This window comes from Athene noctua, chromosome 7, assembly GCF_965140245.1.
Source record: "Athene noctua chromosome 7, bAthNoc1.hap1.1, whole genome shotgun sequence".
In the NCBI taxonomy this organism is placed as follows: Eukaryota; Metazoa; Chordata; class Aves; order Strigiformes; family Strigidae; genus Athene; species Athene noctua.
The window spans coordinates 35,577,174-35,605,070 of NC_134043.1; the positions used below are offsets into that span (position 1 = coordinate 35,577,174).

At 43.2% G+C, this 27,897-nt stretch overlaps 1 protein-coding gene across 3 annotated transcripts; it reads left to right on the top strand.

Moving 5' to 3' along the window:
• The first annotated feature begins 1,377 nt into the window (after window positions 1-1,377).
• NAB1 (NGFI-A binding protein 1) lies at window positions 1,378-27,897 on the top strand. 3 transcript variants are annotated; one of them, XM_074910884.1, is made up of 8 exons: window positions 1,378-1,636; window positions 6,942-7,775; window positions 13,426-13,559; window positions 14,552-14,603; window positions 20,188-20,298; window positions 22,649-22,790; window positions 23,952-24,101; window positions 25,195-27,897. In XM_074910884.1, exons 2-8 carry the CDS (start codon window positions 6,957-6,959, stop codon window positions 25,284-25,286), a joined length of 1,500 nt encoding a protein of 499 aa, XP_074766985.1. In that variant the 5' UTR covers window positions 1,378-1,636; window positions 6,942-6,956; the 3' UTR covers window positions 25,287-27,897. The 3 variants fall into 3 exon arrangements, with proteins under 3 accessions (XP_074766985.1, XP_074766987.1, XP_074766986.1); XM_074910886.1 differs by having other exon boundaries at window positions 23,952-24,077; XM_074910885.1 differs by lacking the exon at window positions 1,378-1,636 and adding an exon at window positions 3,148-3,212.

Genomic DNA, 27,897 nt, shown 5'->3' on the forward strand with positions numbered 1-27,897 from the left:
GACTCCTGGGAGGAGCAAGAATTCAATTTCCCATGGTCACATTACAGTTTGTACATCAGGTTTTTACGAAGAAGAAAAATCTACCACTGGGTAATCAAACGGCTAATGGAGATGAGCTCATGAAGCTGCAGATAGAGATCCTCGACGTCATCGCGTGAAGTGACCCGAGGTGTCACCATTAGCTGGTATCACCGCTGCACCCCAGCAAAAAGGCTGAAGTAGTGAAGTATGGCTTCAGGTGGGCAAAAAAGGCAGATGGACTTTGCTCCTGCTTGCCATTTTGAGTTCTGCCACCTGCCACGCTGCCCCAACGCACCCCCAGGCTGCGATGTGCTAGCTCATCACCTCACTGCCCCGTCCCTCGCCAGGTGTGCGGGTGTCCTGCCTTCGGGTGGGCACTTCCCAAATGGCGGGCGCGGGGCGGCGGGGCAGGGGTGGGTGCTCCCGGGCACGGGGCGCCTCAAGACCCGCAGGTGGCAACACCAGAGTGTGGCCGCGGAGCCTCCCTTCCCCGCCGTGCCCCGCGTGTGCAACCACCAGACTGGCTGGCTGGTGCGTTTGGGGTGCACGGGGCGAAGAGCAGGAGGGGGAAGGTGTGCGCCCCAGAGAGGCGACGGTGTCCTGCAAGCCGGGTGATGGGTGACTCGGGCCGGTGCGTCCTCCCCCGGCATCCAGCCCAGGGGTGGCCGGTGGAAGGCGTCACCCTCCGCGGAGAGCCCGGCCCGGGGGCAGCGTGCGGGCCGGGCACCCCTGCAGCCCGCGGGGAGGGCGGCCCCGCCTGCGGGCCCACGCCACCGAGATCCCGCGGCCTTCTCCAGCCTTTCACCGGATCGTTACTGTTCCCGAGGACGGGTTCTGGCGGAGCGCGGGGTTCCCCACGCAGCCCGCTTTCCAGTTCTGCCACCGCCGCGTCCCCTGTTCCCGCCTCCGTCGCCCCCGGGCCCGGCAGAGGCCCACGCAGCCGCCGGGCTCCCCGGACGGGCGGGCGCACCGGCTGGCCTCGCACCGGCCGGCCTCGGCGCCAGCCCCGCGGGAAGTCGGAACCGGCGTTCCCCGGCGGGGCCCCGCTTCGCCCGGGCGGGGCCGGGGGTCTGGCCGCGGCGGGGCGCGCTGCCGGTGCCGCTGCCGGTGCCGCCCCCGCGCGGCGGCGGCCCCCGCCAGGCGCTGCGTCACGCGGCGGCCGCGCGTGGGCGGGCGGGCGGCGGAGCGCGCGCGGGATCTCCCCATGTGACCGCGCGGGAGGGGGCGGCGTGTGCGTGTGTGTGTGTGTGTGTGTGTGTGTGTGCGTGTGCGCGCGCGGGGCGGGGGCCGGCGGCGGGGCCGGGGCCCGGGGGGGGCGGGGGCGCCGCAGGCCGCTCCCTCCCTCCCTCCCGCCCGCCCGCTCGGCCTCCGCGCACGGCAGGCGCGGCCACGACGAGGCGAGCAGCGCGGGGCGGCCGCGCGCCCCCCCGGCGGCAGCGAGGCGGTGGCGGGGACCGGCTCGCCCACCCGCCCCGTCGATGGGAAAGGAGGAGCCTGGGCCGGCGGCGCGCAGGCGGGGGGGGCGCCGGCAGGAACTTCGGCGGGGCTGAGTCTGCGGCCCCGGGACGGCAGCGAGGGGAGCCCCGGGCGGCCGGCGGCGGCAGCCTACTGCAGAGTACGTGCGGGACGGCCGGGGCGGGGGGCGCGGGCAGCCGGGGCAGCCCGGTGCCGGCCCCGCGGGGGGCGGCCGGAAGGAGCGGGCGGGTCGTGCGTGGGTGACTCCCGGAGAAATCCGGCGCGGGCGGGGGGGGACGGGGACGGGGAGTGGGCGGAAAGTACAGAAGCGTTCCTGCCGCGTCTGCTGCCGCGGAGCGGGGGCGGCGGGGCGGGACGGACGGGACGGGACGGGCGGGGGCGGCGCCCCGGCGGCGGGCGGCCGGCCCCGCGCGGGGGTACCGGGGGGGGGCGGCGCCGTGGTACCGGCGGCGCCGTGGTACCGGCTGCGCCCCCCTCCCCGGGCAGTGCGGTGCCGTGCCCCTCCGCGGCTTCTTCCCCCCCTGCCGCTCCCCCGCGCAGTGGTTCGTCCCCCTCCTCCCGCCCGGCGGCCGGCGGCGGGACGTGACGGGCTGTCCGGGCCCGGTGGCTCCGGGCCGGGGGGCGCCGCGCCCCTCGGGGGGGCCCTTAGGGAGAAGCGGCCCCGAGGCTGCCGGCTTGGTGTGGGCGCCGCAGCCCCGCCGGGCCGGCGCTGCCTCCCGGGGCCGGCGGCGGCCGGGGCCGTGGGTCACCCTCCCCGGGCTGCCCTCGGGTGGGACGCGTGAAGTGTTTGGCCTCTTTCTTTATCCTTACGCGATTTTTTTTTTTTTTTTTTTTGCACGTTTCAAGTTTCTTATTAGTTGCGGCGAGATACGCATCTGTATTTGAATGTGAAACTCACTTAATAGGTTGTATTTTGGCACATCTCAGAGCTAGACAAGACTATTTAATTTGTGAAGTCTCGCTTCTGCAGCTACATGTAATTTTCTTCTTCTGCTAAAAGTCCTTTGGAAACGCTGCAAAAATGTGATGAATATGCAAAGCAGTCAGCTCTCAAATCCAAATCCGGTTTGTCTTCAGAGACTTTTCAAAACGCCCAAAGTGATCAAGGTATATCATGAAACAATCACTTTTGCCTAAAATACAGGAATGTGATGTTTCGCACTTTCTCCTGGTGCATATTCCTAATTTAATTGGTGACAGCTCCAATATTATTCACCTGGAATACAAATCTCTAAAAATCAGTTAGGGTTGCTCGATTGCTTTTACTGCTAGTGCAGCCTTAAAAAGCAGGAAAACTGCTAGTGAAGTCCTTGCCCGGAGCTTACATCCCACAACTCCCGAGCCTTCCTTATCCCAAGACTTCACCCACACCCACCACCTGCCTACTGCAGCTGCGGATCTTCCCGCCACCTCCGGGAGATGGGCAGCTTTGAACTCGGACCAGGCAGAAGGGAAAGGTTTTTTTCCTGCCGTTAAAGATGTTGAGCTGGGCTGCTGCCACCACCGGTTGTCTTGATAGAGGGAGCCGGTTGCAAGAGTAGCTTGTGAATCCTGCACTGGTTGTTTACAAATATTTAGTAGTGCTGTGTGGTGTGTCTGTGGTTCTTGTTTTCCTTTTTCCTAGGAGTTATGTTTGTGGTCTGAGTTAAGGGGACATCCAGCATTTGGAGAGGAAGGCATGGCACGTGGGGTGATAGGCTGTGGATGTGAATGAGGTAATGTGGAAAAATCAGAATGCATGGTTGTGCGTTGCAAAGGCTGAGTGAAAATCTAACTGGTTCTTCTGTGGCTGTAACAGTGTGCAACCTTGCATGTATTTTAAACAGTTTTGTCTGTTACGGGGATTTTCCTGGCTTCTTTGTTCTATACGTGAAAAATGTAGAAGACAGCTGCTCTTCCCTGTGTGTTCCCACACTCCTTACTGGTACGGACAACGAGGAGAGAAGGGGGAGAAGTGGCAGCTCAACTGCCATTGCAGCGTTCATTATTCCTGCAGACCTTCCCATGCCAGCTTTGTGTTCCCGCCTTTTGCTGTAACAGGGTTTGCAGTTGGCCATACCTTAGAAGATCTGTTTGCTCGCTCCTAAGGCAGCAGATCATTCTGGTTAGCTTTAGGGTTTGCCAGAGGACACAACCAGGCTGTTACTCCTGAACCAGGTTTGTTTGGGATCAGAGATTAGGAAGGCTGAGACTTATCGAGCCTGCTGCGGAAGAGGAGGAACACACGCAGTGCCCCAGGGTCACACTTGAGGTGCTCTGCCCCGTGAGGAGCACGCACAAGCCTCCTGGCCGTGAGCTTGCCCCGTTTCGTCTCGTTGCATAACCTCTTCTCATGCTCACCCTTTGCCCCAAAAGCACGGCCCTTGCCGCACTAAGAAATGAGAACAACAGTTGTGGAAAGCAGTACTTAGGTCTCTTAGATGCAGCTTAAAGGTCACCCGAAAGATGTGAGGCACCGAGACTTGAGTGGGTGTGCTGTGGCTCTGCTGTAGCCAGATAGGTAAGCAGAGCCAGGCAGCAACAGCAGTGCCATGTGTCCTCTGGGTTAACGGTCTCCTGAATCAGGCGGTGCTGCGCTGCTTTTTCAGCAAGCCTTGTGTGTTGCTTGTCCTCTTCTAAGTCAGCCTCATCTTACTCCTGCAGGTCAGCTAGCTTACCTGCTCTCCTGGCTTTGTAGGCTGAGCTGAGCGGAACCAGTGGAGTGGACTGGTAATGTCTGGAAAAGCAGCGTAGCTGGCGGCGTGGTGAGGCTGTCTGGGAAAGAGGAGGGAGCCTTCCCCTTGTAAAAGTTTAGACATGCTTGGGATGTTGTTGAGGTGAGTGCAGAAGGAACTCTGTTTAATGAGAGGAGAAAGAGGTCAAAAGGAGGAGTGTTTGAAAATGCCTTCTCTGCAGAAATTGGGAGCAATCGTAAATGGAAAATTTGTGTGGCCCTCTCAGGAGTTCCTGTACTAAGTTTGGAAAACAGAATTGGTTTATAAAGTGTAAGACAAAGGGACTGCAGTCTTGCTTTAAATGCAAATCCCAATGCAGTATGAACTGTGGACTCACTACCGACGCCTCTGTAGTACATATTAATCCAGTTTTATCTGTCATGAGGAGATTTGTTGATTAGAAGCCTCTAGGTAAAGACTGCTCCTGGACTGTGGCTGCTGTTCCAGCCTGTGGGCTGGAAAAATGAGCTCCATGCCTTGCCTGGAGCCCTTGCGCTGCGTGTCATTTCACTGCCACTGTCCTCCCAGGATTCAATTTAGCTCTCTGCACAAAGCCCATTTATGTAGATTTATGTAGATTCTGTGCTGAGATGAATGACATTCAGAGCAAATGGGTATTCTTTTAACAGTTATATAAGTCAATTTGTGGTATTGATGGTAGAAAGTCAGCATCATTTGAAATGGGAGGGTAGGAACAGTTTACTGAAATGCCACTAAACCGTAAGCAGTTAGTTTTGTTTGTGTTGTCAAAGTTTGTATGTAATGGGAGGATTTTTCTAAGAAATGATGTGAAGTAATGACAGTTTTTAAAATACAGAATTATATATACCATATAAAGGATTACATTAAGTGATTTTCCTTGTTGCCTCTTGCATCTTTTAGTGGAGACAGTACTTAATTGTTTTTCTGCAATTAACTATTATTTTTGAAAGCTAAACTGTATTTCTAAAGCTCTTAAATGTTTCCAGTTTCACCCTGAGTTCCAAAGTGTGCAGTTTATTAGCTCTTGGGCTCACCAGCAGCTCCTTGAGGTGGCTGCTCAGATCTAAACAGCTATTGCTTGTCTGTTCCGTTTTACAAACACCAACATATAAAGAATGATCTGTGCAGCTGGTGGCTTTGGTTTTTTTATATTTTTTGTTTTTCCAGGGCTCGTATCTCTTCCTGAAGAGACTGTTTGTAGGTATCCTGTTGCTGCCACATACATTTTTGTAAAGTTTCTGTTGGCCTCCTAATTTTATTTTTCTCTAGTGTGGTTTATTCAAAATTTTGGTAGCAAAAGCCTGGTCTTTCAGATACCTCATGAATAGAAGTTGACTTCCACTTGTTACATCTGTATCTTGTTTATTTTGAGTAGCTGAAAAAGTGCATATTGTAAAAAAAAAAAAAAAAAAAAAAATATGCAAAAGTACATATTGTAAAAATAATTTCTGCCTTAGTTTTACTTTTGATTACCAGTCTCCTCCCAGTGCCCCTAAGCATATACGGATTCTTGCATTGCAGTTTTGGGGGGAGAGGGGTTGCACATCGTTCAGATAATTTCCCTCTAATGTGTGCAGATCGTTCTGTAAGTGCTGATTTTTAGGTTACTAATGTGTGTTTTTTAAAGTGCAGTGCGATAGTCGAGCCAGAGTAATGTTAGCAGACCAGTTCCACGTTTTAGTTGTGTTACTTTCTCAATCGACTATAAATTACATGCTTTAGACCTTATTGATTGGTGGTTTAGCTTAATACACTAATACTGGAAATTATCCGCTTGTAGTTGTGAAAGCCATCGTAGAGTGAAGAGGTGTGTGTGTGTGAGATCTTAGAATTCTCTGAAGAGTTTATTATTTGCAGGATCACTCTGGATAATGGGTTTTATGGGGTTGAAACTTGTGCGAATGTTTTTTCTGCAGCCGTAAGGGTAGAATGCTGCTGCAATTTGTCTGTTGGGAGCCCTTAGAGTGCAATTGCTGTATTGCTGAATGGTGTTTCATGCCGTAAGTATCAATGATATGCAGGCCTGTTGGCAAATGGAATGGGCAGGTGAATTCAAAATAACGTTTTTAAGCTAAATGTGTTGGAATCCATCAGTAATTTTTGCTTTGTCTGTGGATGTTGCTGCCATAATTAAGATCAGCAGACGCATTAGATCCTTTTTATGTGAAGTGGGGAAAACTGAAATACTTGGTTCTGAAACACCCTTTACTGGTCCAGCTTCATTAATCCTCTAGGGTTCTGTGAAGCACTTTTATTCTTTGCTTTCCTTTTACAGTCCTCCACACTGCTATGGGGGGAAATGATTTGAGAATTAAGAAGAATTGAAACTAATGAGCTTTTTTTCTTCAGGGGCTTGGGTATTCAGTAATTCTTCAGAGTGTTCAGTGATCATTTTGATCTGAAGATATAAAAGAGAGTCAAGTAGAAGCAGTGAGCAATATTGAATGACATTCTTGGGAACAAACATGAAGTGAGAATGCTGAAAACAAGCTGGCTTCATGTTTGAATCATCATTTTTGTAGGTGCATCGCAACTATCTGCTGATTTGTTTTTTCACGAATGTTTCCATTAACTAGTCAAAAAAAAGAGCTTTCACCCCTTTTTTCATTTCAATACATGTTCTTATAACGAGAGAAAGAAATCCTGTCCTCTGAGTTGGCGGCCTTACAGAAGGATGGGCGGCGGGGGGAATGCATCTAGATGTCGGTGTTCTGGTGCTCATCTTCTCTCTGTTTTCATTGTTCGCAGGGTCTGTCATCCGTGATGGCGTCAGCTCTACCCAGAACCCTTGGGGAATTGCAGCTGTATCGAATACTACAAAAAGCAAATCTCTTATTCTACTTCGATGCCTTCATTCAGCAGGGTGGCGATGACGTCCAGCAGCTCTGTGAAGCAGGTGAAGAGGAGTTTTTGGAGATAATGGCTCTTGTAGGCATGGCCAGCAAGCCTCTTCATGTCCGACGGCTGCAGAAGGCTTTGAGGGACTGGGTCACAAACCCTGGTCTTTTTAACCAGCCTCTCACCTCCTTACCGGTCAGCAGCATTCCAATATATAAGCTGCCGGAAGGTTCTCCTGCGTGGCTGGGGATATCCTGCAGCAGTTATGAAAGGAACAGCAGCACCAGAGAGCCTCACCTGAAGATACCAAAATGTGCTGCCACGACATGCGTGCAAAGCGTGGGCGCAAGCAAATCCGATGTGGTGGGGAACTTATCACTGCAGAGCGGCAGTGAACCAAGACTCTGGCAAGGACACCACACCACAGAGAGTGAACATAGTCTTTCCCCGGCTGACCTTGGCTCTCCAGCTTCACCAAAGGAAAACAGTGAGACCCTGGATGCCGCTGCTGCTCTGTCAGTTGCTGAATGCGTAGAACGTATGGTTCCCTCCCTGCCCAAAAGTGACTCCAATGAAGTCAAGGAGTTACTGAAAACAAATAAGAAACTGGCAAAGATGATTGGTCACATCTTTGAGATGAGTGACGAGGACCCTCACAAAGAGGAGGAGATCAGGAAGTACAGTGCAATATATGGCAGATTTGACTCGAAAAGAAAGGATGGCAAGCATCTCACCCTCCATGAGGTAAAACACCTTGAGCGACAGTGGGCTTCCTTCCCGGCTCCTGCACCTTTTATGAGATGCTCTTCACAGGTTGTGCTTTTTGTACAGGCACTTCTCACCGGGTGACGAGAGTTGTGTATCTTGCAGGAGCCGTAGGCACTCCTGCCCTGGGATAGAAATCTCGGGTGCAGCAGAAATGTGCTTTCTTGGGTGGGCGTGTGCCTTTGTGCACTGATGATTTCAGCTTGGTGTCATCAGACTGCTTGGTCACTGGTGTGGCCTGTCAGACAGTTTGGCACCGAAATAGCAAACCAGTATTGCACTGAGTGTGGCCCTTGGGATTCAAGGCATTCGGCACATTTTTAAAGCAGTCCTGTCTTGATATTCCCTTGTAGCTTTGAGAGTAGACTGGTTGTTTGGAACTAAAATTGCTTGTGTCTGGTAACAAGATCGCCTGGCTTGGTTGCTACCCTCTGCTGTCTTCCCTCACGTCGAGACCCTGCTCTGTAGCTTGTGTCCTTGGGGTAAAAAAGCTTCTGCTCATGAGGTCCCTAAACCCAGTGGTGTGGGATTTTTTGTGTTTGAATTGGGGTGAAGCTTCGTTATACAGCCCATGGGGTTTTTTGGGCACAGTGGTCTTAAGCTGGTCAAGTGAAGTGCAGACTATGTGAGGAGGAGGGGAAAGGACTGTCTTCAGTATTGATGGGTGGCTGTAATTTGAAGGTTTGTTCTTTAATACCTGCGTAGCATCTGTTCCCTCTTGTCCTTAAAAGTCCATGCGGGCCTCCTTTGCTTCTCTTCTGGCATTCTTGAGGCTCACGCTGCATATGTTGTAACGCAATAGGTGTGTCTGTGTGGGGAATAGTTCCCTGGTGCCAAAGTACAGTACAAGAGAAGAACAAACATTAATTCAAAGCAGTGCCAAAACGCCGTTGATATGAATGCTGTATCAGCATTTTCACAGTTAACAGTGATTGCAAAATTTCAGTTGGATTTAAAATTTGGCATGTAAGGCTTAGCTCCCAAAAGGAAAGGCAGTGTTTATGTTACAGGAGTGCCAAAAAAACTGTACTGGCTTTAGCCTTTTTTCGCTTCAAGAAGAAGTTTTGTAGGTGTGTGATCCATAGCGTAAGACTAGGTTCTCTTTATGCTTCTGAGTAGAGGGGCAGAAGGAAACAAGGCGTATTTCTTTACATTTTTGTTTATGTATTTACATTTATAAGGCAACTGCACATCACCAGCAGTGACTTCACAAGGGCTTTTCTACAGACTGGGGAGATGCTTCCAAGGGAACTTGTCACTAGTCAGCTGCATTTCTGCCACACAGTTTCAGTTGTGCAGCTTTCACTTACGTGCTTTGTGGCTTTATGTTGAACACTTCTAGTCTATTAATTCATCCAGTGTGCAAGAGCAGATGTCATCTTACTTCCCTGACCTTGCAGAAGTCCCTCCCGTAACAGAACAAATTGCATATGAGCTGGAGGCAGGATTTAAAAGGTTTAATTGTGTAGATGCCCTGTGTATGTTGCTGCAGAGTCAGGATTTAGAGAAAGGGGTTTTTTCTCCACCTGAGGATGGATGTAGTCAAGGTGTACAACGTGTACAGCTGTGTGCATTTGCAGTCTCTCTCTGGGACAGCAGCTGCAGAAAATACTCTGAAATCTGGGCAGACGTCTTGTAGAATAATTTCCTGGCATCCAGCAGTGTAATGGGAGGTGGGCACTGGGGGCAGCTTTTGTCTCAGGCATGTGGTAGGCTCAGGAGTGGCTCTACAAAGCTGGAGGAATGAGTAATGGGGTGGTAGTTTGAGGGTGCAGGGTAGCAAAGAACTGGAAGAAAGGACAAGTGCTCTGCCTTGTTATTTTTTTTTTAGTACTGCGCTACGGATCTTTACTACATCATTGTAAAACCATGTTTAAAAATGGAATTGAGAGCATGGTTTGGCTTTAGGAAATATTTCTATCACTATTATGATTAAGGGCACTACATCAAAGGAGTATGTGGTTGACTTATGCCTCACTTACGCATGTGGGGCCTCGCTGAACTTGATGGGAACTGCACACATGCAAGCAAGAAGAATTTGCTCATAATTGGTTTACTGTTTGCTTAAAGAGGCTGGATTTCACTAAGTTTTGTCTTGAACAGTCTTCTCTCCATCTCCATTTTAAAGCAGCAAATACATAAATAGTAGCAATGAGACCATTTTTTTTTGTTTAAAATCTGCTAAACCAGAGTTTACCTTTTGTGAACTCAGCTTCAATGGATTTTTGTTTTTGATGGCTTAAACAATTTGCTTCTCAGAAGGAAGGACCTTAAACAACCAGGGAGGTAAGTTTCTGCTTGTCCAGTGACTGTGTTTCTGCACATGTTACTACATTCCAAGGCTGTCATTCTGCCTCTCAGTTCAAGGTTTCTCCTTGCAGCGGGCAATGAACAGCTGAATAAACTTCACTATGAATTTAAAAAAGCTTGAGCAGTGGTTACTCTGCTTTACATTAAGAAGCTATCTCTAGCCTCTCAAGCAGAGTGGAGTTGCATGCAAATTAAAATCAAACTTGATGGAATTATTAGTGGTGAATTAGTGAAAATATTCTCTGTTACTGTATGAACACTGGAGTGTTTCAAGGGGCTTGAGCAGCCATTAAGAGACCAGTGAGCTGTGGACACTGAGGTGGTGTGGAGGTGTGTGCTGTTGATAGGATTATCTGCATAGGGCACTGATCTAGCATAAAATCTGATGCAGAATCTTTCAAAGACGTTCCAAAACTAATAAACATAATTGTGCTTACACCATCCCATTGTCTTGGTATTACACAGCTTTTCAAGCATGGAGAGTACTTTATGTTTAAAGTTGGTCTGGAGGAGGAATGAGTGCAAGACATGCTCTTGAACTTGGTGACCCATGCATGTTTGAGTCAGATTTGTAATTTGCATCTTAATGTTTCAGTGCTTGTTTAGGTACCTATAAAACTGAAAAAAAAATCAGTTTAATAGTGTAAAAAATCCACTTAATAGTTTGAGAAACAGGAATAAGAAATGTGAGTATAATAAATTTTGTCTAGCTGGGTCTCTTTCTTTTGCTGACTCACCAGAACAGTAGGGCTTGGTATTTAATTGTGTGGTTTTTAGTGGGGGAATCTGGGAACCCCATCAGATGGGAATATACCCATCCTCTCCATAGAGCCTGTATGGTTGTGTGCTGCTCCATATCATTAAGGCATCCAGCAAACAGAATCTTTATTTTTAGGCATGGTACACTTTCTATCTGCAGTGTTATGCCTCCTGAAAAGGCAGGAAGCCATGTTACACTTCAATTCAGTAAGTCTGGATGTGACCAGGAAAAACAAACAAACAAACATTTGGCTTTTCTCATATATTAGAGTAAACAGCATTTGCCTACGATTACCCAAGGCATTTTCAGTCATTTCAGCTCTTTGTAACCTCTCAACATTTTATTGAGAGATAAGAAACATCTTGAATTATTTTGTAAGCATTAGCCATGTTATTAATCCTCAGCAAAGTAATAGCTATCACTGTTACAGAATTTAACACCTGCTTTGGATGCTAATTTTTTTCATTACTGTTGTATTAATAATTTTGTATCTTTTTTTTTTCCTTTTTTTTTTTTCTTCTGAAAAGAGACATTTTAGAACTGTTCCAATCTAAGGGGCAATAGTTTGTTATTTTACTACATTGTGTTGTAGGAATGTAGTAACCTAGAGATGTTTCATAGATTAAATGTAAACTTCCCACCCTTATTCATCTGATCTCTGTGAGATTTTTTTTTTTTTTTGTCTGAGCAGACACTAAAGGATCAGGCAGCATGTCTAGTTCACCTATTAAATAGACATATTTGCACTTCATTTAGCATTCAGGTATTGCAGGAAATGCCCTACTCGGATCAGCTTTTATGCTAAACACAAGAAAAATCGCTTATGAAATATCAGGAACAGCACCTCTGCGTGAGGTTTTACTAGAAATACTGCACAGGCCGCGGAGAAGTTCTCAGGTCTTGTGCTAGATGTTTTTGTTTTTTCAGCCTCCCTGGAGAACAAGTGTTGCATTAGGCAAAATATACTTTTTTCTAATTTGGATGACATCAAGCACTGTGGCAAAGGACAGCGTGGTTGTGTGTTGTTCATGTTTTGGGACAGCTTCCGTCCTTCAGGGATGGAGTGTGCGGTGTTCTGGGTGAGTTGCTGGCCTCTGATTTAATTCACAAGTAACGTTCTGCAGTGTGGTAGAGACAGCTGGGTAAAGGAGCGAGTTTCTGAGCCTTCTCCCAGGAGACACCATTTAACTGCAGACCCGGTGGTCTGTCTTCAGCTACACCTTCTGTCCACTTCCACAAAAAGCGCTTCTTGTACGAGCAGTGTTTCTGGTGTCTGAGGCCACGCGCACGCGGTCCTGCCCATCCTCAGCCACGTAACCCTGCGTGCTGAACTGCGGCTGCTCTTTGCACTGCCAGATCAAGCGCTGGGGGTGGCACATCTCCATCCCTCACGAATATGCTGACTGTGCTGCGCAAAACCTGGCTGCTTTGTAATATTCACTAGCCTGAGACAGATCCAGAACATACTGTTGACAGTAGCAGCGAAGCAGCTGTGCTCATTTGCAAGAAGCCACGCCCGTTCAAAGCAGCTTAATTTCTAGAAACAAAGAGTAGAGGAGTCGTGGGCACTTCAGAAAAAACACCTGTAGTGTTCTGTTGGCCTCTTGCTGTTACACCTCGTTACAAGTGCTGGCTGTTCTTCAGCTGAGGAAGAAGTGAAAATGTCTCTTCAGCCCCTGCTTACTGTGGAGGGAGCAGGGAATCTTCTGTCCAGCACCTTAGTTTGTGTCTCTCATTGCATTAATAATTTTGTTGATTGGCCTGACTACAGGCTCTTGAGACAGCACTATTGGTGTAATTCATGACAGTGTCACCACTTCCTGTAGGCTCCTGAAGAGCATTGTGAAACCATTTTGAGCCTTAACTTAAGGCTTTCTTTTATTTCCCCGTCTTTATGAAGCTATTGCCAGCAGCAGAGGCACTAGAAATGTGTCCCGGCAGGCTCAGGAAAACATCCTTGAAACAAGTTACATTTGATTCATGTCTGAAGATAGTCTTCACAAACACGAGGGTGAGAAACATAGCTAAAAAAAGTTTAATCGTTTCTTAAACCATCACCTTCTATAGAATTTATGCTGTATTCACCAGGGAAAGCCATCTGTACCCACACTGTCAGGTTTTTTCTTTTTTTTTTTCTTTTTTTTTTTTTTTCCCCAAGTCCTGGGCATATTGCGTTTATAAAAATAGTATTCCCTGTAAACCAGGCTTTGGGAGCCAAACACTGTGAACGTTCAGAGCTACTGTTTTATACTGAGATTTAATTAATGCTGGGATGAGGCACAAGCAGTGCACATTGAGAGAGTCTTACAATAACGTTTTACTTTTAAAGGACATTAAATTCACCAACCACATTTATATCTTTTCTCTTCCCAGGGGCTTACCTGACTTAGTAAGGGTATAAATAAACTGAAGAAACCCTCCAGGGTTTAGTATACGATTATAGGTAATTTTACTTGCAATTGAAATTTTTTATTATTTCAGAATAACAGGTACTTTTACAAGCACAGTGGGTGAAAGTATGCAAAATCATGAATCCCTGTTTTTGTGTTTGATTTCCAGCTAACAGTTAATGAAGCAGCCGCTCAGCTGTGTGTAAAAGATAACGCGTTGTTGACCAGGAGAGATGAACTCTTCGCACTAGCTCGGCAAATCTCTCGAGAAGTCACATACAAGTATACTTACAGGACCACCAAGTAAGGTTTTAATTAACTCAGAGGACCTTTGCTTTCAGGGAACTAATCGGTCTGATAGCATTTCTTTTGAAGCACTAGAGATGCTTCCTTCTTGCTCTAGCTAGCAAAGGGCTTTTCTAAATAGAGTAGAAAAATGCTTTTTAAGTCTTGAAGCTTTCAAACTGCTAAGATTTAGCTGTCTTGAATTACCTTTTTATTTGCTCCCTAGTTTTCTGGATTTTGTGATGATAGTGCATGTTGAAAGGCATCTGAGAGGCTGGCATTTCAACTATTTGAGGCATTTCTGTATTTCAGGTTTAATGTAAATAGGCAGAGTAGCCAAAGCTGCTTAATGTATCATTTTTTTTTTCATATACAGATTTGTCTTGTTAGTTTGCAGGGAAGGAAAAAGATAAGGTCATAAGGAGTGGCTTACAGACTTGCTTTAAAGGAACCAAAGTTGAGTCCTCATTTCAGTTGTTACTCTTCTGTTAAATGAACTGCTGTTATGAAACAGTAACAAAGGCTTAAAGCTTTTAAATGCAATTAAAACTTCGGAATTAATAAATAAAATTGAAAGTCTCGATACTTTATATTTTTTTTTAATGCTAACTCCCTCACATGTAATGCAGTATTCTTTAAAAATACATTTTCCTACACTTCTAGGAGCTTTTTATGGTTTTCCTTTGCTCCTCTTTCTTCCACAGTGATTAATGTAAATATACATCCTTTCTGGGTGAGCAATGCCAAAGGCATTCCTGTAATTCTCTGTGCCCAGATAGCTTTCCTTTCTGTTCGGAAGTAGAGTGCATGAGTCTCTTGACACTTTTGAAAACAACACAAGACACTTGTGTTCCTCTATACTTGAGTGACATTTACTGCCATGTCCAAGTGGATTGGAGGCTTTTTCTGTGCATCTCACTTGTTCTTGCCTGATTTTTTTCTTAACTCTGTTTTTCGTTATTATTCCTGATGGTCAGGGTTAATGGGCTGTTTACTGTCTTCTCTTCTAGATCTAAATGTGGAGAAAGAGATGAGCTGTCACCAAAGAGAATCAAGATAGAGGTACAGTATTGCAGCTCTTGTATTTTGACCTATGCATGATAAAATTCATTTTTGTTTTGAAGGGATCTGTCTTAAGGAAATTTGTCAGAAAAACATTTGACAGACAGTTGATGGGTGTGAGAGGGGGAGAACATCACCACTGTCTCTGAAAATGTACATGCTTGATGGAGAAACCTGTAGGAGCAGGGGTCAAGAGTAGGATTTGCTTAATGTTGAAGTTACACTCAGTGTTTTGCGCTCTGAGTGAGTAGGAGGGGGAGGAATGGGACTGACTGACTTCCTGTGGTAGAATAAGCTCAAGTGCTATAGGAAGTGTCTTCCCATAAGGCCTCCTGCTTTTAAGTCAGTGTGAGGTAGGGTTTGCTTGATTCACCTGAGTCAGCTTTTGATCACGTCCAGAATCCAGACTACTGGATAATGTTTGATGGTGGAATACTAGCCATCTCTGACAGTGCTATAAATTATAAGACCAATCATGTTGAAAAGTCAAAAGCTAACTAAAAGCTATGTATGTCAACACAAATGGTTGTGCCTGTAGTTACTAATTTACAGTTTTTTGTCATTATTTTTGTGTAAGAAGCACATGTGTACATGGCTAATGTATACACCTGCACAAGATGCTGCTTAGGGAGATGTTGAGAGTTTCTTGTTAGGAGTGCAGGTGCAACATATATGTAGTTTACCTTTTTCTTCAGTTACCACTGCTGGAAGGTAAATTTGAGGCCTTTTGAAAAGTAACTTTTCATTTAAAAAACCACCTTAAAAATATATATAACTATGTACCTCATAAGAATAGCAGATCTTCCTTTTTTATTTATTTGTTAAACAAATTACTGTTTCACTGTTATGTGAGTATCTAATTCATCCTTTGTGTTGTGGGTTTTTTTTGTTGTACTATCTGCTCCAAAAGCTGTAGGTTAAATGTGCGTTAGAATGTCAGTTAGGCCTGAGCTAGATTTGTATGTGACACAGATAAGCGATATATTCTTTCACTGTAGAGGAAAGTAGCAGCATATTCTGGAATGTACTTCTCATATGTAACTCATTTATCGTTGTGATAAATGATGCACCAAATGTAAGGCTTTCATTTTTTCAGGAGTGCCATGCTTTGTTAAGTATACAAAGGCTTTTCCTGTGAGGTAAACCCCAGTGAGTGCAGTTAATTTTTGAAAAGGCCGTTATTAATAGGTATAGGGGAGTTAGTATTTTTAATTTATTAAGTTCCATCAGTCTGCGTACAGTTGTAGTTTGAGCTTATACAATACAAAATATACATGTGCATTGAGAATTTACTAGTAGTTTTGATACGTCAGTAATTTACATGTGTTGGGATTTGCTTTGACCGATGCTAGTTCTTTGATCCATAAAAAAAGAGCAGGGGAAAGCTGCATTTAATCCACCTTCACCATTATCTGCCTTGACCAACACATTGCAGGATAGTCGCTTGAGTCCCCCCTCTTTTGTCCAGTCTCGTCGTAATTTGTAATAGCTGGTGGGGAGCTGCTGCTTGTCTGCTTGAAATAGTATTTCACTGACTATTAGAGTTCAGCATTAGGAAGTTTTTTTTCTTCATTCAGTAATAATTGATGATGAGCAAGTGTCTAAAATGACACACTGCAAGGGAGGTGCTTTTTTCCACAGGATCTTCATTGAAAGAAAAAGTAAAATGAAAATTCTGAAAAATACAGGCTGAAACTGTAGGTTTTTTGGAGAGCAGGAAATCTGGACAGCCTTAGGGGATGTACATTCTCTTAGTTCCTGCATGGTAAAATGTTAAAGAGTATGGAAGGTCTGCTTTCTCTAGACAGTTTTTAGTTCAGTAGTTCCGAGAAAGGATGTTTACTTAGTTTTCTTTTTAACTAAAATTATCAATCATATTTTAAAATGCTTGTGAAAATTTAATGTCCTAACTATACAAATGACTTGCAGACGTAGGACTTTTTCTCAAAATAAGAAACTGAAAATTAAATAAAATAATCTGTCATTTGATAGCATAGCATTATTAATTATGAAATGGCCATTGTTGTTATCAGCATAAATGTCTCTTTCCTTACAAGTTTGGGAGTCTTCTAAGGAGTAAGCCATTACTTCAGTGCGTTAGGATTCTAAGGTATGCTGTAAATCACGGAGTTTTCTTTAAAGAAATTTTAAAAAGATGCAGTATTACATAGTAGATCACTTTTACGTGTGGTGTTTTGGGTTCTTAGGCCTTGCTTTTTTTTTAAAAAAAAAAAGGTCCTTTTTTTAGTAGTTTGGAGACTGGGGGGAACGTGTTTATAGAAAGATGGAGGTAAAAATGAAAATGTTAGAAAAAGCTGCAGATTTTTCGTTCTGTTCTGGATAAGAATTCCTTATCCTGTTTTTAAAGTTGTAATGCTTCGTTGTGGCTCTATTAGCTCACTGGCATGCTAATACCATGCAGAGGAACTGAACATGGGTGATTTTTTTGTTGTTACTGTAACTACCTATCTTGTCTTTTTTTTTTTTTTTTAAAGGTCATTTTGCCTTTCTGTTTTATTGCTGAACTCTGTATTTTGGTTCACCATTCCTTTACGCATTAGACATTAATGTGTTTGCAAAGTGTGATCTAGAATACTAGTGCTTGAGTTTGGAAAGACTTCACACCCTGTTTGCATAGTGTATAAGATTACTTTAAAAAAAAAAAAAAAAAAGAGTTAATTTCCTGAAACATAATAACACTTAAAAAAACCTACAGAGAGACTCTGAAGGTCATCTTTGAGCAGAGCTAGCAGAGCTGCGTGTGCAAGCTTCAACATTGCCAGGTTACAGCCACCATTGTAAATTTATCCTCTTCATGAATATGAAACTCGCACAAGCATTACAAAGAAACAATATGCCATGAATTACATCAAATTACCTGTAAAAGCCTTTCTCTTCCCCTGCGAGCTCTCCCCCTCTTATTCGTAGAGTGGGTGGGTGAGCTGTGGGAGTGAAGTGTAGAGAGGAGAAGGGAAAAAATTCCAGGCAAATGACAGACTAAAGGTGTGGAGGGAGTGAAAAAGGGAATGGAGTGAATTGGGATTTGGAAGCGGATTGTAAAAAAGGGGTTGTAGTTCCTAAATCTGCTCTGGACAAAGAGCAAGACAGGCAAATAGGGGTGGAAATGGTTCATCCTCCTGCAGAGCAAGGATTTCTCCTGCATAGGTGTTGCGGGGCGGGGGCACCCCTTATTTTGTCATCTTTCATGACTCGGTACCAGTGCTGCTCGAAACAATGAGCTGTTGCAGCACCAGCTTAGAAAGAAAATAAGTCACAGGTATATCACGCAGAAATCATGGAGGGAGAGGCTACTCATCGCTGCTGCTTTGTGTTGGTGTTGACAAGGATCCCCTTCAGTCAGTGCAAACAGCCAAGAGAGCAAAGAGAGTTTTAAAAATATTCTTGCTTCCTGTGGTATAAAGGAATTGTTCTGTGCGTCAGTGTCTCCGTTCTACTGAAGGAGAGAGGTGGGGAAGGCTTGCAAAAGCTAATTTCACAAAGCTCAGTGGGAGTCAGGGGGCACAGGCAGGAAGACCTGAGCGGAGGCTGCAAGGAAGCATCTTCCCTTGGTGCCGGTATGGGTGGAGGGAGAGAAAAGGCCACCTCCACCATTGCTGAGAAGGTTGAAAAGAAAGCCAGTTGAAGTGTGGGATTTCTGTTTTTCACAAAACCAGCAAAAGCAGTAGAAGCTACTGTTTGCATAGGAAAAATGTCATTAGAGGGAGCGAAAAAGCACATGTGGGACTGAGAACATCTGCTGCATGAAGCTGCTTGAAAAACAACTGAGCAGCAGCATGGCAAATCAAAAATTTTGCATTGCATGCAACAGGCCCTCTTGACCACAGAGGGAAAAGGAGCCTCCAGGCAAAGCTGGTGCAGAGCAGGTCCTGCCTGACCCAGCCTTTCTTCTCCTCAGCCCTTACCTGCCAGGCAGCGGGGAGGGCAACAGCCAGGGGTGGGGAAGGGCGCCGGGAAGGAGATCCAGAGCTGCATCGTCATCCCAGAGTTATTGGCGTGACTGATGGGTGACAGTCACGGCAACAGGCAGCAAAGGGCAGCCAGCCCCTCTTTTCAGGAAACAGCCAAGACAGCCTTTGGTTTTGTATTGGCAAACGATCACAGATATGTTGTAAAGAGCCGTGTTACCTGTTTTGTTGCAAAAATAGGATCATGAGCGATAGGTTTTTGTGTATTCAGTTTCTCATCTTCCTACATATAATCGTTCTCCTCTCCCAAATTCAGATTTAACTGTGAAAACGGTCAGTGCTTATGGAAATGTGCTGCAAAGCCTTTGTTTCTAGAGGATGAGGTTTTGTGGCAATTTACCTGGTTATGAAATTTTGCATACCTATCATGTGGGGTTTTTTCCCTCAGGGAGTATGTTGGGTGGATAAAAGCAATATGCAGTGTTCAGACAGATTTATATTTTTTTTCTAGAGCATAAGGAATAGCATTATTGGCCTTACATTGCACTGAGGGTCTGGCAAACTGAGGTGGGTCTGACCACTGCTCTGCAGGTCAGTGGGCAGCCTGCCAACAGTGTGGACCTTGTAGTCCTTCCCCTGTGGTTTTTCTCTGAAACATTGCTTTTCTTGTTCTTGGCTGTAACCCCATTTATCTAGCTATTGTCAAGAATGTTATTATTTACATGTATGTGCCTTTAGAATCCACAAGGAAAATATACATAACTTGGTGTACTTTTTGATACCTGGGTCTACGGATCCTCAGTGACAGATGTCACTGTTTTCAGGTTTGAGTCTGTCTTGAGATCTCTCGCTTTCTCTCACATTTTAACAGACTTACCTATTCTGTGCTTTTGTAAACATTTCTGGATGTTCCTCTGTTCTATAATGCCGAGCAGAATAAATTTCTCATCTTGAACCTTTGCTTCGATGATTAATTTATTTTAATGGAGTCTGGCAGGCTTTCACAGGAACTTTATTTGCTTTATTGGTACATATGCAAGCTGCAAAAGAGATTTGCATGTCATAAGCATTTGAGACTGAAAGAATTATTGAATCGTGGTTTCCCATAGTATAGAAAATCTTTGCTACCCTACTTTTAAAACGGTGGTATTTCATTCTGTGATATTAGCATAGGTTCTGTGTGAAATACATTGAATTTCTGGAGGTTTTGCTCAGTTTCTCGAGGTTATTATATCCAGCTGCTGTGTCTTACTTTTGACTACATATAAACTTGATTTCTGAAGAATCTTCAAAGCTGCTGTATGTAACAAGTGACAGAAGCCAATGGGCCTAAATCTGCCTGGCAGGGCTGAACGTAAACTAGTTTAATGTCAGTGACATTAGACTGGAGTCTGGATTCGCCTGAAACTCTGAGAGATGAGGTGTGATTGTCTGTGTATGTCATTTTAAGATACATAGCAGTTGTGGTAGAGGGGCTGTGTGTGTTTTATTGCACAAACTTAAATGAAGTGGGTAACACAGTCATGTAAATTGCAGTTCAGAATTTTCATAGAAGTTCAGGAATGTGGGTTTTTTTCTTTTGTGTATATAGAGAGGGTGAAAAAAAAAAATCAGTAATATGTCCCTCTTGGTGTTTGGTTTCTTCTTATGCTCAATAGGATGGTTATCCTGATTTCCAGGATGCAGTCCAGACACTCTATCAGCAAGACAAAATGCCACTTGCTTTGGCTAAAGGAAAGAGTGAAGACTCAACAGCTCTTAATTCCCAGGTAAACCAGCTACACTGTGAATAATGCTTTCTTGTATTTGTCTTTGTACATCGTTTTCAATGTATTGTTTTGATGACTAAAGTAATTACTGTCGGTTTTCAAAAGCTATCTAGCTTAACTGTGATTGCATCACTCTTAATTTGGGTTTACCTTCTGAAACTGTTCTGACACAGTGCTACAGCTTTACCCTTCTGAGCTCCAAGGAGGTAAGATCTAGTGTAGTAGGCTTGGAAATACGTGATTGCCTGTTGGGAGCAAGTAGGGTACTATTGGTACAGTATGTGCTGTGTTACTTGCGTTATTAGCTATAAATGGAAAGTTCAAGTTACTGAGTCTAGAGAAATGGAGTAGGCGATCTTGGAGTCCTCAGTTCTGACGTTTTTTGTAAGGAGAAAGGCCAATATATTTAGGAAGTAGCGAACCTCTGGATCCGAGAGGATAAATTGCCTGTCCAAATAACATCTAGCCTGGTGGAAGTGCAATGTTTTCGAGTATCCAGAAAGCTTTTTATAAATGAAGATAGGTTTCCGATTCTTTCTTTGTCTTTTCTGTAGTGTATCCCAGCCTTGAGGCAAAATACACATCTTCTACAGCCAGTTGTTGCCAAAGAGGGATTTCATGCTAAGTTGCAACAAATTTATTTTGTATAGCTGATTTGGGCAAGTGTAATCACCGAATTTTCACGTAAGATTACGTTTAGGAGTTACACTCCTGTTTTCTGAGACTAGATGTGTTACCCTGTCTTTTACCTTCTTCTCTTACAAAGTAGTGTACAGTCATACAAATCTGTTCGTTGTGATGCATCAAAAAGCAATTATGCTCTGTGTTCTGATGTCATATAATGATTAAATGAACTTGATTTTTGCAAGCTTATTTTCATCTTGTATATGCTTTAAAGTTTTCATTGGTCACTGCTACACGACAATGGACTAGAGATTTATTTTAAGCTTAAATCTATCTGCAACTCTACAGGTTTTTCTGTGGTGATCAGAAACATCATGGCAGCGTGAAATTCTGGGTTTATCCCAATTAAACAACAAAAATGGCATGAGTGAGAAATTTTTATTCTTTTTTAAAATTATTTTACAGTTCAAAAGTTGTAACAGGAGTGACAGAATAGCAAAGTTAACGCACACTTGAAAGTAAACTATTTGAAAATAGTTTCTTTTTTTACCTACCTCCCAAGACAAGGCTTTGAACTATCAGTGTTCTTCTGCAGAACCTGATGAGCTCTAAGCCATACAGTAATTGCGTATCAGTCATGCCATTATGCTGCCGTCAGGGTTATGATTGTGCTGGAGAAGCTCAGATTTTGTTGGTCTGTTATGCTGTCGTTGTATTTGTAAATTGTTGAACTGTGCTGAGTAAGCAGAGTTCCGTGGGAAGTCAGAACTTTCATCATCTCTGGAGAAAATTTAAGTCCTCTGCAATTAATAGGCCTCTGTACTAGTTGAAACATTTTTACATCATTACCTGAAAGAGAAATGATCTTTTTCCTATCAGGCGTAGATGTTAAGTTTGTACATTTTCTGTTCTTATGTTCATTGTGGCTCTTCTAAATCAACTTTCTTGACTTGTGATTTTATTTTTGCAAGATGCTTATTTACATTCTCAAGAACAAGATTATACTGAAAGTTAGAATTCTCTTGGCATTAAAGTCAATGACAAACATTCAGACGCCATTTCCTCCCACGTTGCACTGCATTGTTTAGTTTCACTCTCTAGAGGTGTATAGGTCTTGTTCTTCTTCTAGACAGACATTTCACACCTTTATCCCCCACAAACATACTGTCATCCTACACTTTCAGAATGGCAGATTTTTAAGCTTGTGTAGTGATGTTTCCTAAAATAAAGATTCCAAGATGTCTGGTGAAATCTTGGCATAAGTTTTTATCAGATGTTGCCATTGCTCTTGGAATACTTTTTGGAATACTTTCTGAAGACATGTATTTGAACAGACCTAACTGGATAATTAAGACATTATTTTTTGCTTTGCTTGAGATTCTTTTCACATAACCTGCAGTCCTAAAGTGCAGAAAGTGGGTTTTGTGTGTTTTTGAAGCACAGAATTTAATGTTGCATTTGTGTGTGGATCAACTGCAGCAGCTAGCATTTTAAGCATTCTTGAGTGACTCAGATGTACAGTATGAAAATCTTTTATGGGTGCAAAAATATTTTGTTTGCTTGATAGTTTTGAAGAAACTGTAAAGCACACATCTGTACATATGAGTCAACAAAAACCTATATCTAGGCTGTTAGTCTTATCATCTGATATTGTTTTTTCCCCTGTGTTTTGACTCGCTATATGTATGTATATAGAGAGAAATTTTTTTTTTTGCTTTATTTGCAGTCGGAAAAGGTGATGGCAAAACAGATGGAGTTTCTTTGCAACCAGGCTGCATTAGAGAGACGTCTTTCCACAGGGTGTTACAGACAAAACTCAGAAGAGCACAGCCCCAATGGCATGTCATTAGACAATGCTGATGGACAAGGTATGGTAGCTTCCAGGCATGGCATTGCTGCCAGCAAATACATTTGATATTATGCAACCTTTGTCAGTGGTGTTACTTATCTAGGATAGAACACTGAGCACTGAATGGACAAGACAAGATCTCTGCCCTGAAGTACATACAGTGTAAATAATATGTAAATGTACAGTCAGGTTCTGCTCTGTTACTCTAATGTGTCTGGGCAAACTGCTTTCCCTATGGATAACGTGGGGAGGATAGAAGGTAGGGTGCCAGAATTCGGCTCTAGCTTTATCCTAAATTTTGAAAATAGAGCAGAATGTTGCATTTCTTATGTGTTCTTGCTTTGTGGAAATTTTAAGTAAAGCAGATGATGTAGTTGGTACCCCTTTTTGTTTACCTGTTTGTGCAGTTGAGAAACAAAACCTGAGGAGCTGGCTATGTAAGTTACTTAGAACTAAGCAGATTCTAATGATGTTCTTAGTAGGTTGTTATTCTTCCAAAAGCTTACAGTTTTGTGGTTATCTCTTTGATTTACCAACTGGCTATTCCTTAGCTTGAATTATTTTTAGGAGTGTTTGTTTTGTTTCAGCACTTTCTGTTTGGATTTCTTTTTTTTACTGTTGTGAAACGAGACAAAATGTTATAAACACAAGAAATACAACCAGAAATTCTTGTATCTGTTTAAGAGCTAGTTTGTTTAAAGGGGGGGGGGAAGAGAAGCAGCAGAGGGAGAAACTAAGGCAATCGGTGTAAGTAAGTGTTAAAACATAACATGTTAAAAACAGTGTGTGTGTATTGTCTTGTGATGTGGTATGCAAGTATACATGAAGAATTAGGTGTGTGGATACATCTCTTCTTGATAGTGAAAGCTTCTCTACACCATTTATCCATTGTGCAGTAGAAGTGGGAATTTTTAGGATCTCAAAGGGTTTTCTGAGCAGAATGAGATTTTTATTTTATTTTTTTTCTGTATGGCTGAGTGTCCCTTTCTAGCAGTGCCTGTGGAATAGTCTGCAAAGTAGCATATTTACTTAAGCCTTGTTTTGCTAGGAATTTTCCCTGAACAGCTGGAATTTAGGATGCATTTTTGCTGATAGAATTAGTATGTCTTTAAGTCTCTACGTGTTTTTTAATATTGCTTTGCTTTTAATGAATCAATGTTTCACTGTGAACAACTTCCAGGTGAAAGACCACTGAATCTCCGAATGTCAAATCTGCCAAGTAGACAGTTGCAGCACATTTCACTTGATGGAGAGCAGCATGTTGGAAAACCCCTGTGCAGTGATTTGATCCGGCTTTACCCCAGTGGTGAGGCAAAGTCCCAGTCCTCGGGTTAGTGCCGTCCCTTGGAAATTATCTGCCATTTCTTACAAAGCCTGTGATGAACTTACTAGCTTCTTAACTCAGAGACATCATGTATTAGTAGCTCAGTCTGGCACGCTTTGTGCGTAACCTTTTAATCAAGGCTTTGGACAAAACTTCAAGAGGAGTGTTACTTGCTAATCTAGAATAAAATTAAATACTATTTGGGAAAAATCTTAGATGATGCAGTAGCTAGGGTCAGATAAGCAAGTTGTGACACGTGTCTGTCCTCAGAGAGCAGTATTGACCTGAACTACTGCTGTTAAATACATCTGTTGCTGTCATTTCTGTTGTTTTCTAGAAAGACTTTTTATTCTGGTTTATAAGGACCTAGCACTATTTCTGTACTGTGAACCAAATCATGTTGTAAGTCTCTTGAACTGGGTTTCCCATTCACTGACTTCTGCTCACTGGCAGTCTTGTCATTCACCTCTGCTGATGGGAGAGACTCCTCCTAAGTTTGACAGAAGACAGCAAGAATGGTGTGTGAAATCTATATGGGTGGTTTCAGTTTAATACTTGGTGCACTGAGGTAAAGCCAGGAATTATTGAGACTCTTGCAACTTTAGGAGTAATAAGAAAATACCACCTGAGTTTGGAAGATGCAAGGAAAAAGAGGTTATTTGAAAGACAAGATGCAGAGTAGTTGTTTTGAAGACTGGGCAGTATCTTGCATCTTTCACTTTGGTATATTGCAACCTTAGCTCACCTCTTTTGCAGTCTGTCCCAATCCCAATGATAATTCACGTAGTGAAATTTCTATTTAGGGATTTTTACCAGTGCCCTTTCAAAATACAAGTGAAGAGTGCATCTCCCTTAAGCCCTACTCCTGGAGAGAATTGAAATAAATCAGTGATGATTGCTCTGTCACTGCAATGTAACTGAGGTGGTTCTAACCCGGTTAGGTTAAAGCCCCATAGGAGGAGACAGAATTTATTGCTTCAACTGTTAGTATTCAGTATGGTTCATCAACTTTTTCTTGGGTTAAGAACAGAATATATTTATTTCCAAGTAGTGTTTTTAACAACTTTTTCTTTTTTTCCCATTTCTTTTCTTATTGCAGAAGGCCTTGGTATATTAAAGGATTTTCCTCATTCGGCTTTTAACAACATAGAAAGGAAGGTCATAAAAACAGAACCTGAAGACACAAGATAGTCATTCTGCTCTGGAAAACGGTGTCATAGTAAAGAATGAAACTTCACAAGAGAAAAAAACCAGCCTTAATAACCAGTGTTGCCTCATTCAAATAAGAGATTTCAATAGCCAAAGCCTAAGAACTGGTACAGTAATCTGTGGAAACAGGGAAGCAAGAGACACTGCAAACTAAAACAGTAATACAGGTGGATAAACATTCCTGTAAAAGTGGTTTTATAACGTGGGAAGATTCACAAATTAATATTGTGGGTCTTCATTATTTAAGAATGTATTATGTATTTGTATAACTTATCAAAGTAAATTTAGATGTCGGGACGTGTATTGAGTCCAGTAGATGTGGCTACAGTTCATTTTACTTGAAATTTCAATGTCTACTTTAAGTGTACCTAGCGTAGATATGGTTGTTAAACATTTGAATTAAAAATCCTTGGAGAATTAGGAATGCGAACCTCGTGACACAATTAACAGCAAGTTTTCAACAATATTTGTAGAAAAAAGGAAAATGCATAAAATATTTCATGGTTTAAAATGTTATGTGGATATAGCATTTGATAGACCTAGACCCTGATTCTGTATTATAGCGGAAGTACTTGACACTTAACTATTGTTACATCACTTTCAATGGTTTCAGCAGCCTTTGTGTAACACACATAGCATAATACCTACCTACAGTTGAGGAGTGTAGAAAATGCCCATTAGCGTATGGAAGAGTCCATATGATTGGCTCCCATTTCATTGGGAAAAACTACGGTTTGATACACTGTACAATTACTCAAATCTCATTTGGTAGGAAACCCAAGAGACCAAGTAGCATGGACAGGGCTGCAAAAATTGTGATTCAGACCATTATAACTTTTTGGACTTCTCTGTGGATCTTTTTTTTAAAAAAAAAAAAAAAAAAAAGAAGAATTCTAGGGGTGGCAAAGATGAAATATGATGCAGGATTTATGCATCGTTGTAAAAGGTTGCACTTGATATCCAGAAACCATAAGATCTTTTGGAGGAGAGAGACAAGGAGTTATGTCTTGAGCATGTGACTCCTTATTAAGTGCTGTCCAGCCCACATGATTCTATGAATATACCGTATACTGCATACAGTATGCCAATACGTTTCTTTATATATGTGATTAATTAACATCTGTATTCTTTATTTATTTGACGGTTTTTATTTTTTGTACATTTTCACTTTTGCAGATGTCATTTTATCTAAGGAGAAATAGTCGGCATATAACTTTGGAATTTACCCTGGTGTGTTTGTGTGCATCCATTTTTCCTCTGTGCAGCTCCTTCAATAAGAGTTGCTTTCCTGCAGTCAAAATAGTTATATGCCTCAGTTTCTGAATACAGTTTTTGCCTACAACATGTTCTGGAGGGGAAAGAGAGGGCTGAAGAAAGTAAGTTACCATGCCAGGGGGTAAACTTCCATATTCAGGTGTGCACTTCATGTCTGCAGTTTGCTCTGTGTCATAGATGTGTATTAACGATTCAGTCACAGTCTGTGTTGTACTGAAACAAACGGTCAGCAAAATGTGAGCTGAAATGTCTACACTGCAGTCTCTTATCACTGTAAACATATCTAATTATTTTATCACTTCTGATTTGTGGAACAAAGCTTTATAGTAGAAACACCAGTAAACAACTTTTTATACTATTAAAATGTTTGGTTTTTTAAAAAAATGTTTCTTGAACTGTATGGTACTGTTTCACTTACTGAAGTATCTTACTTTAAGCAATGGAGTTCGCAGCTTTGCTGTTAGAAATAAGAGATTGAATGTGTAGTGTTATTTCCTCTTTCCTGTTGTGTGAGCTAGTAATATGGATAAGATATTTCTTCAGTTTGTAACGTTAGCCAGTGCCCTGGTTAGTATCTGAGTAGCTTTCATGAGATGTGTATGGAACTTGTTAAAGGACAGCTTAAAGTTTGAACTGTACAGCTCGAGTGGTAGAAGGTACCAAGCAACAAGTCTTTAGAGATGCAGGAAATGTTCTGGTTTTTCAACATCTGGCATGATCAAAAAAGTTGTGTGTGGATCACAGAAGAAGCTCTTAAGCTTGCTGGTCTCTCCGGTTGAAGTGAGAGGAGGGAAAAAGAACTTGCTAAGCAGCACGCTGTTTCAGTTGAGTCCAGAATTTATTTTGTAAACACTAATGTATTAAATTTGCTATAAATTAAAGTATATAACAGTTATATTTTTGAGTTGTAAATACAGTACTTTGTGTCACGACCAGTTGGTTATCTCTAGAACGATATTTCAGTTTATAGTCCAACAGGCCATTTCAGTCTCAATAAGCTGGAAGCAATTTTTTTTACTGGTTCGCAGCTGTATGATTTTTTTTTTTTTTTAACCGGGGTTGGGGGGGGAGGGGGGAGGTACATTCTGAGATTGCACATACATTTGGTAATAGCAAATATTCAAGGATTGGTCTTCCCATGACAAAGGTCTTGGTGGACTGCAACTTGGCTAGCCTCTGGAGTCGCAGGTGGAGGCCTGCCCTCATCTGCTCTTGAAGGGTTGCTAGATTCAGGGTACTCTGGATCAAAGGCCAGCCCTGCAAATGATGCCTGTTCTTATTCACATGTTTATATTGTTGCTTACAAAATAAAATTCAC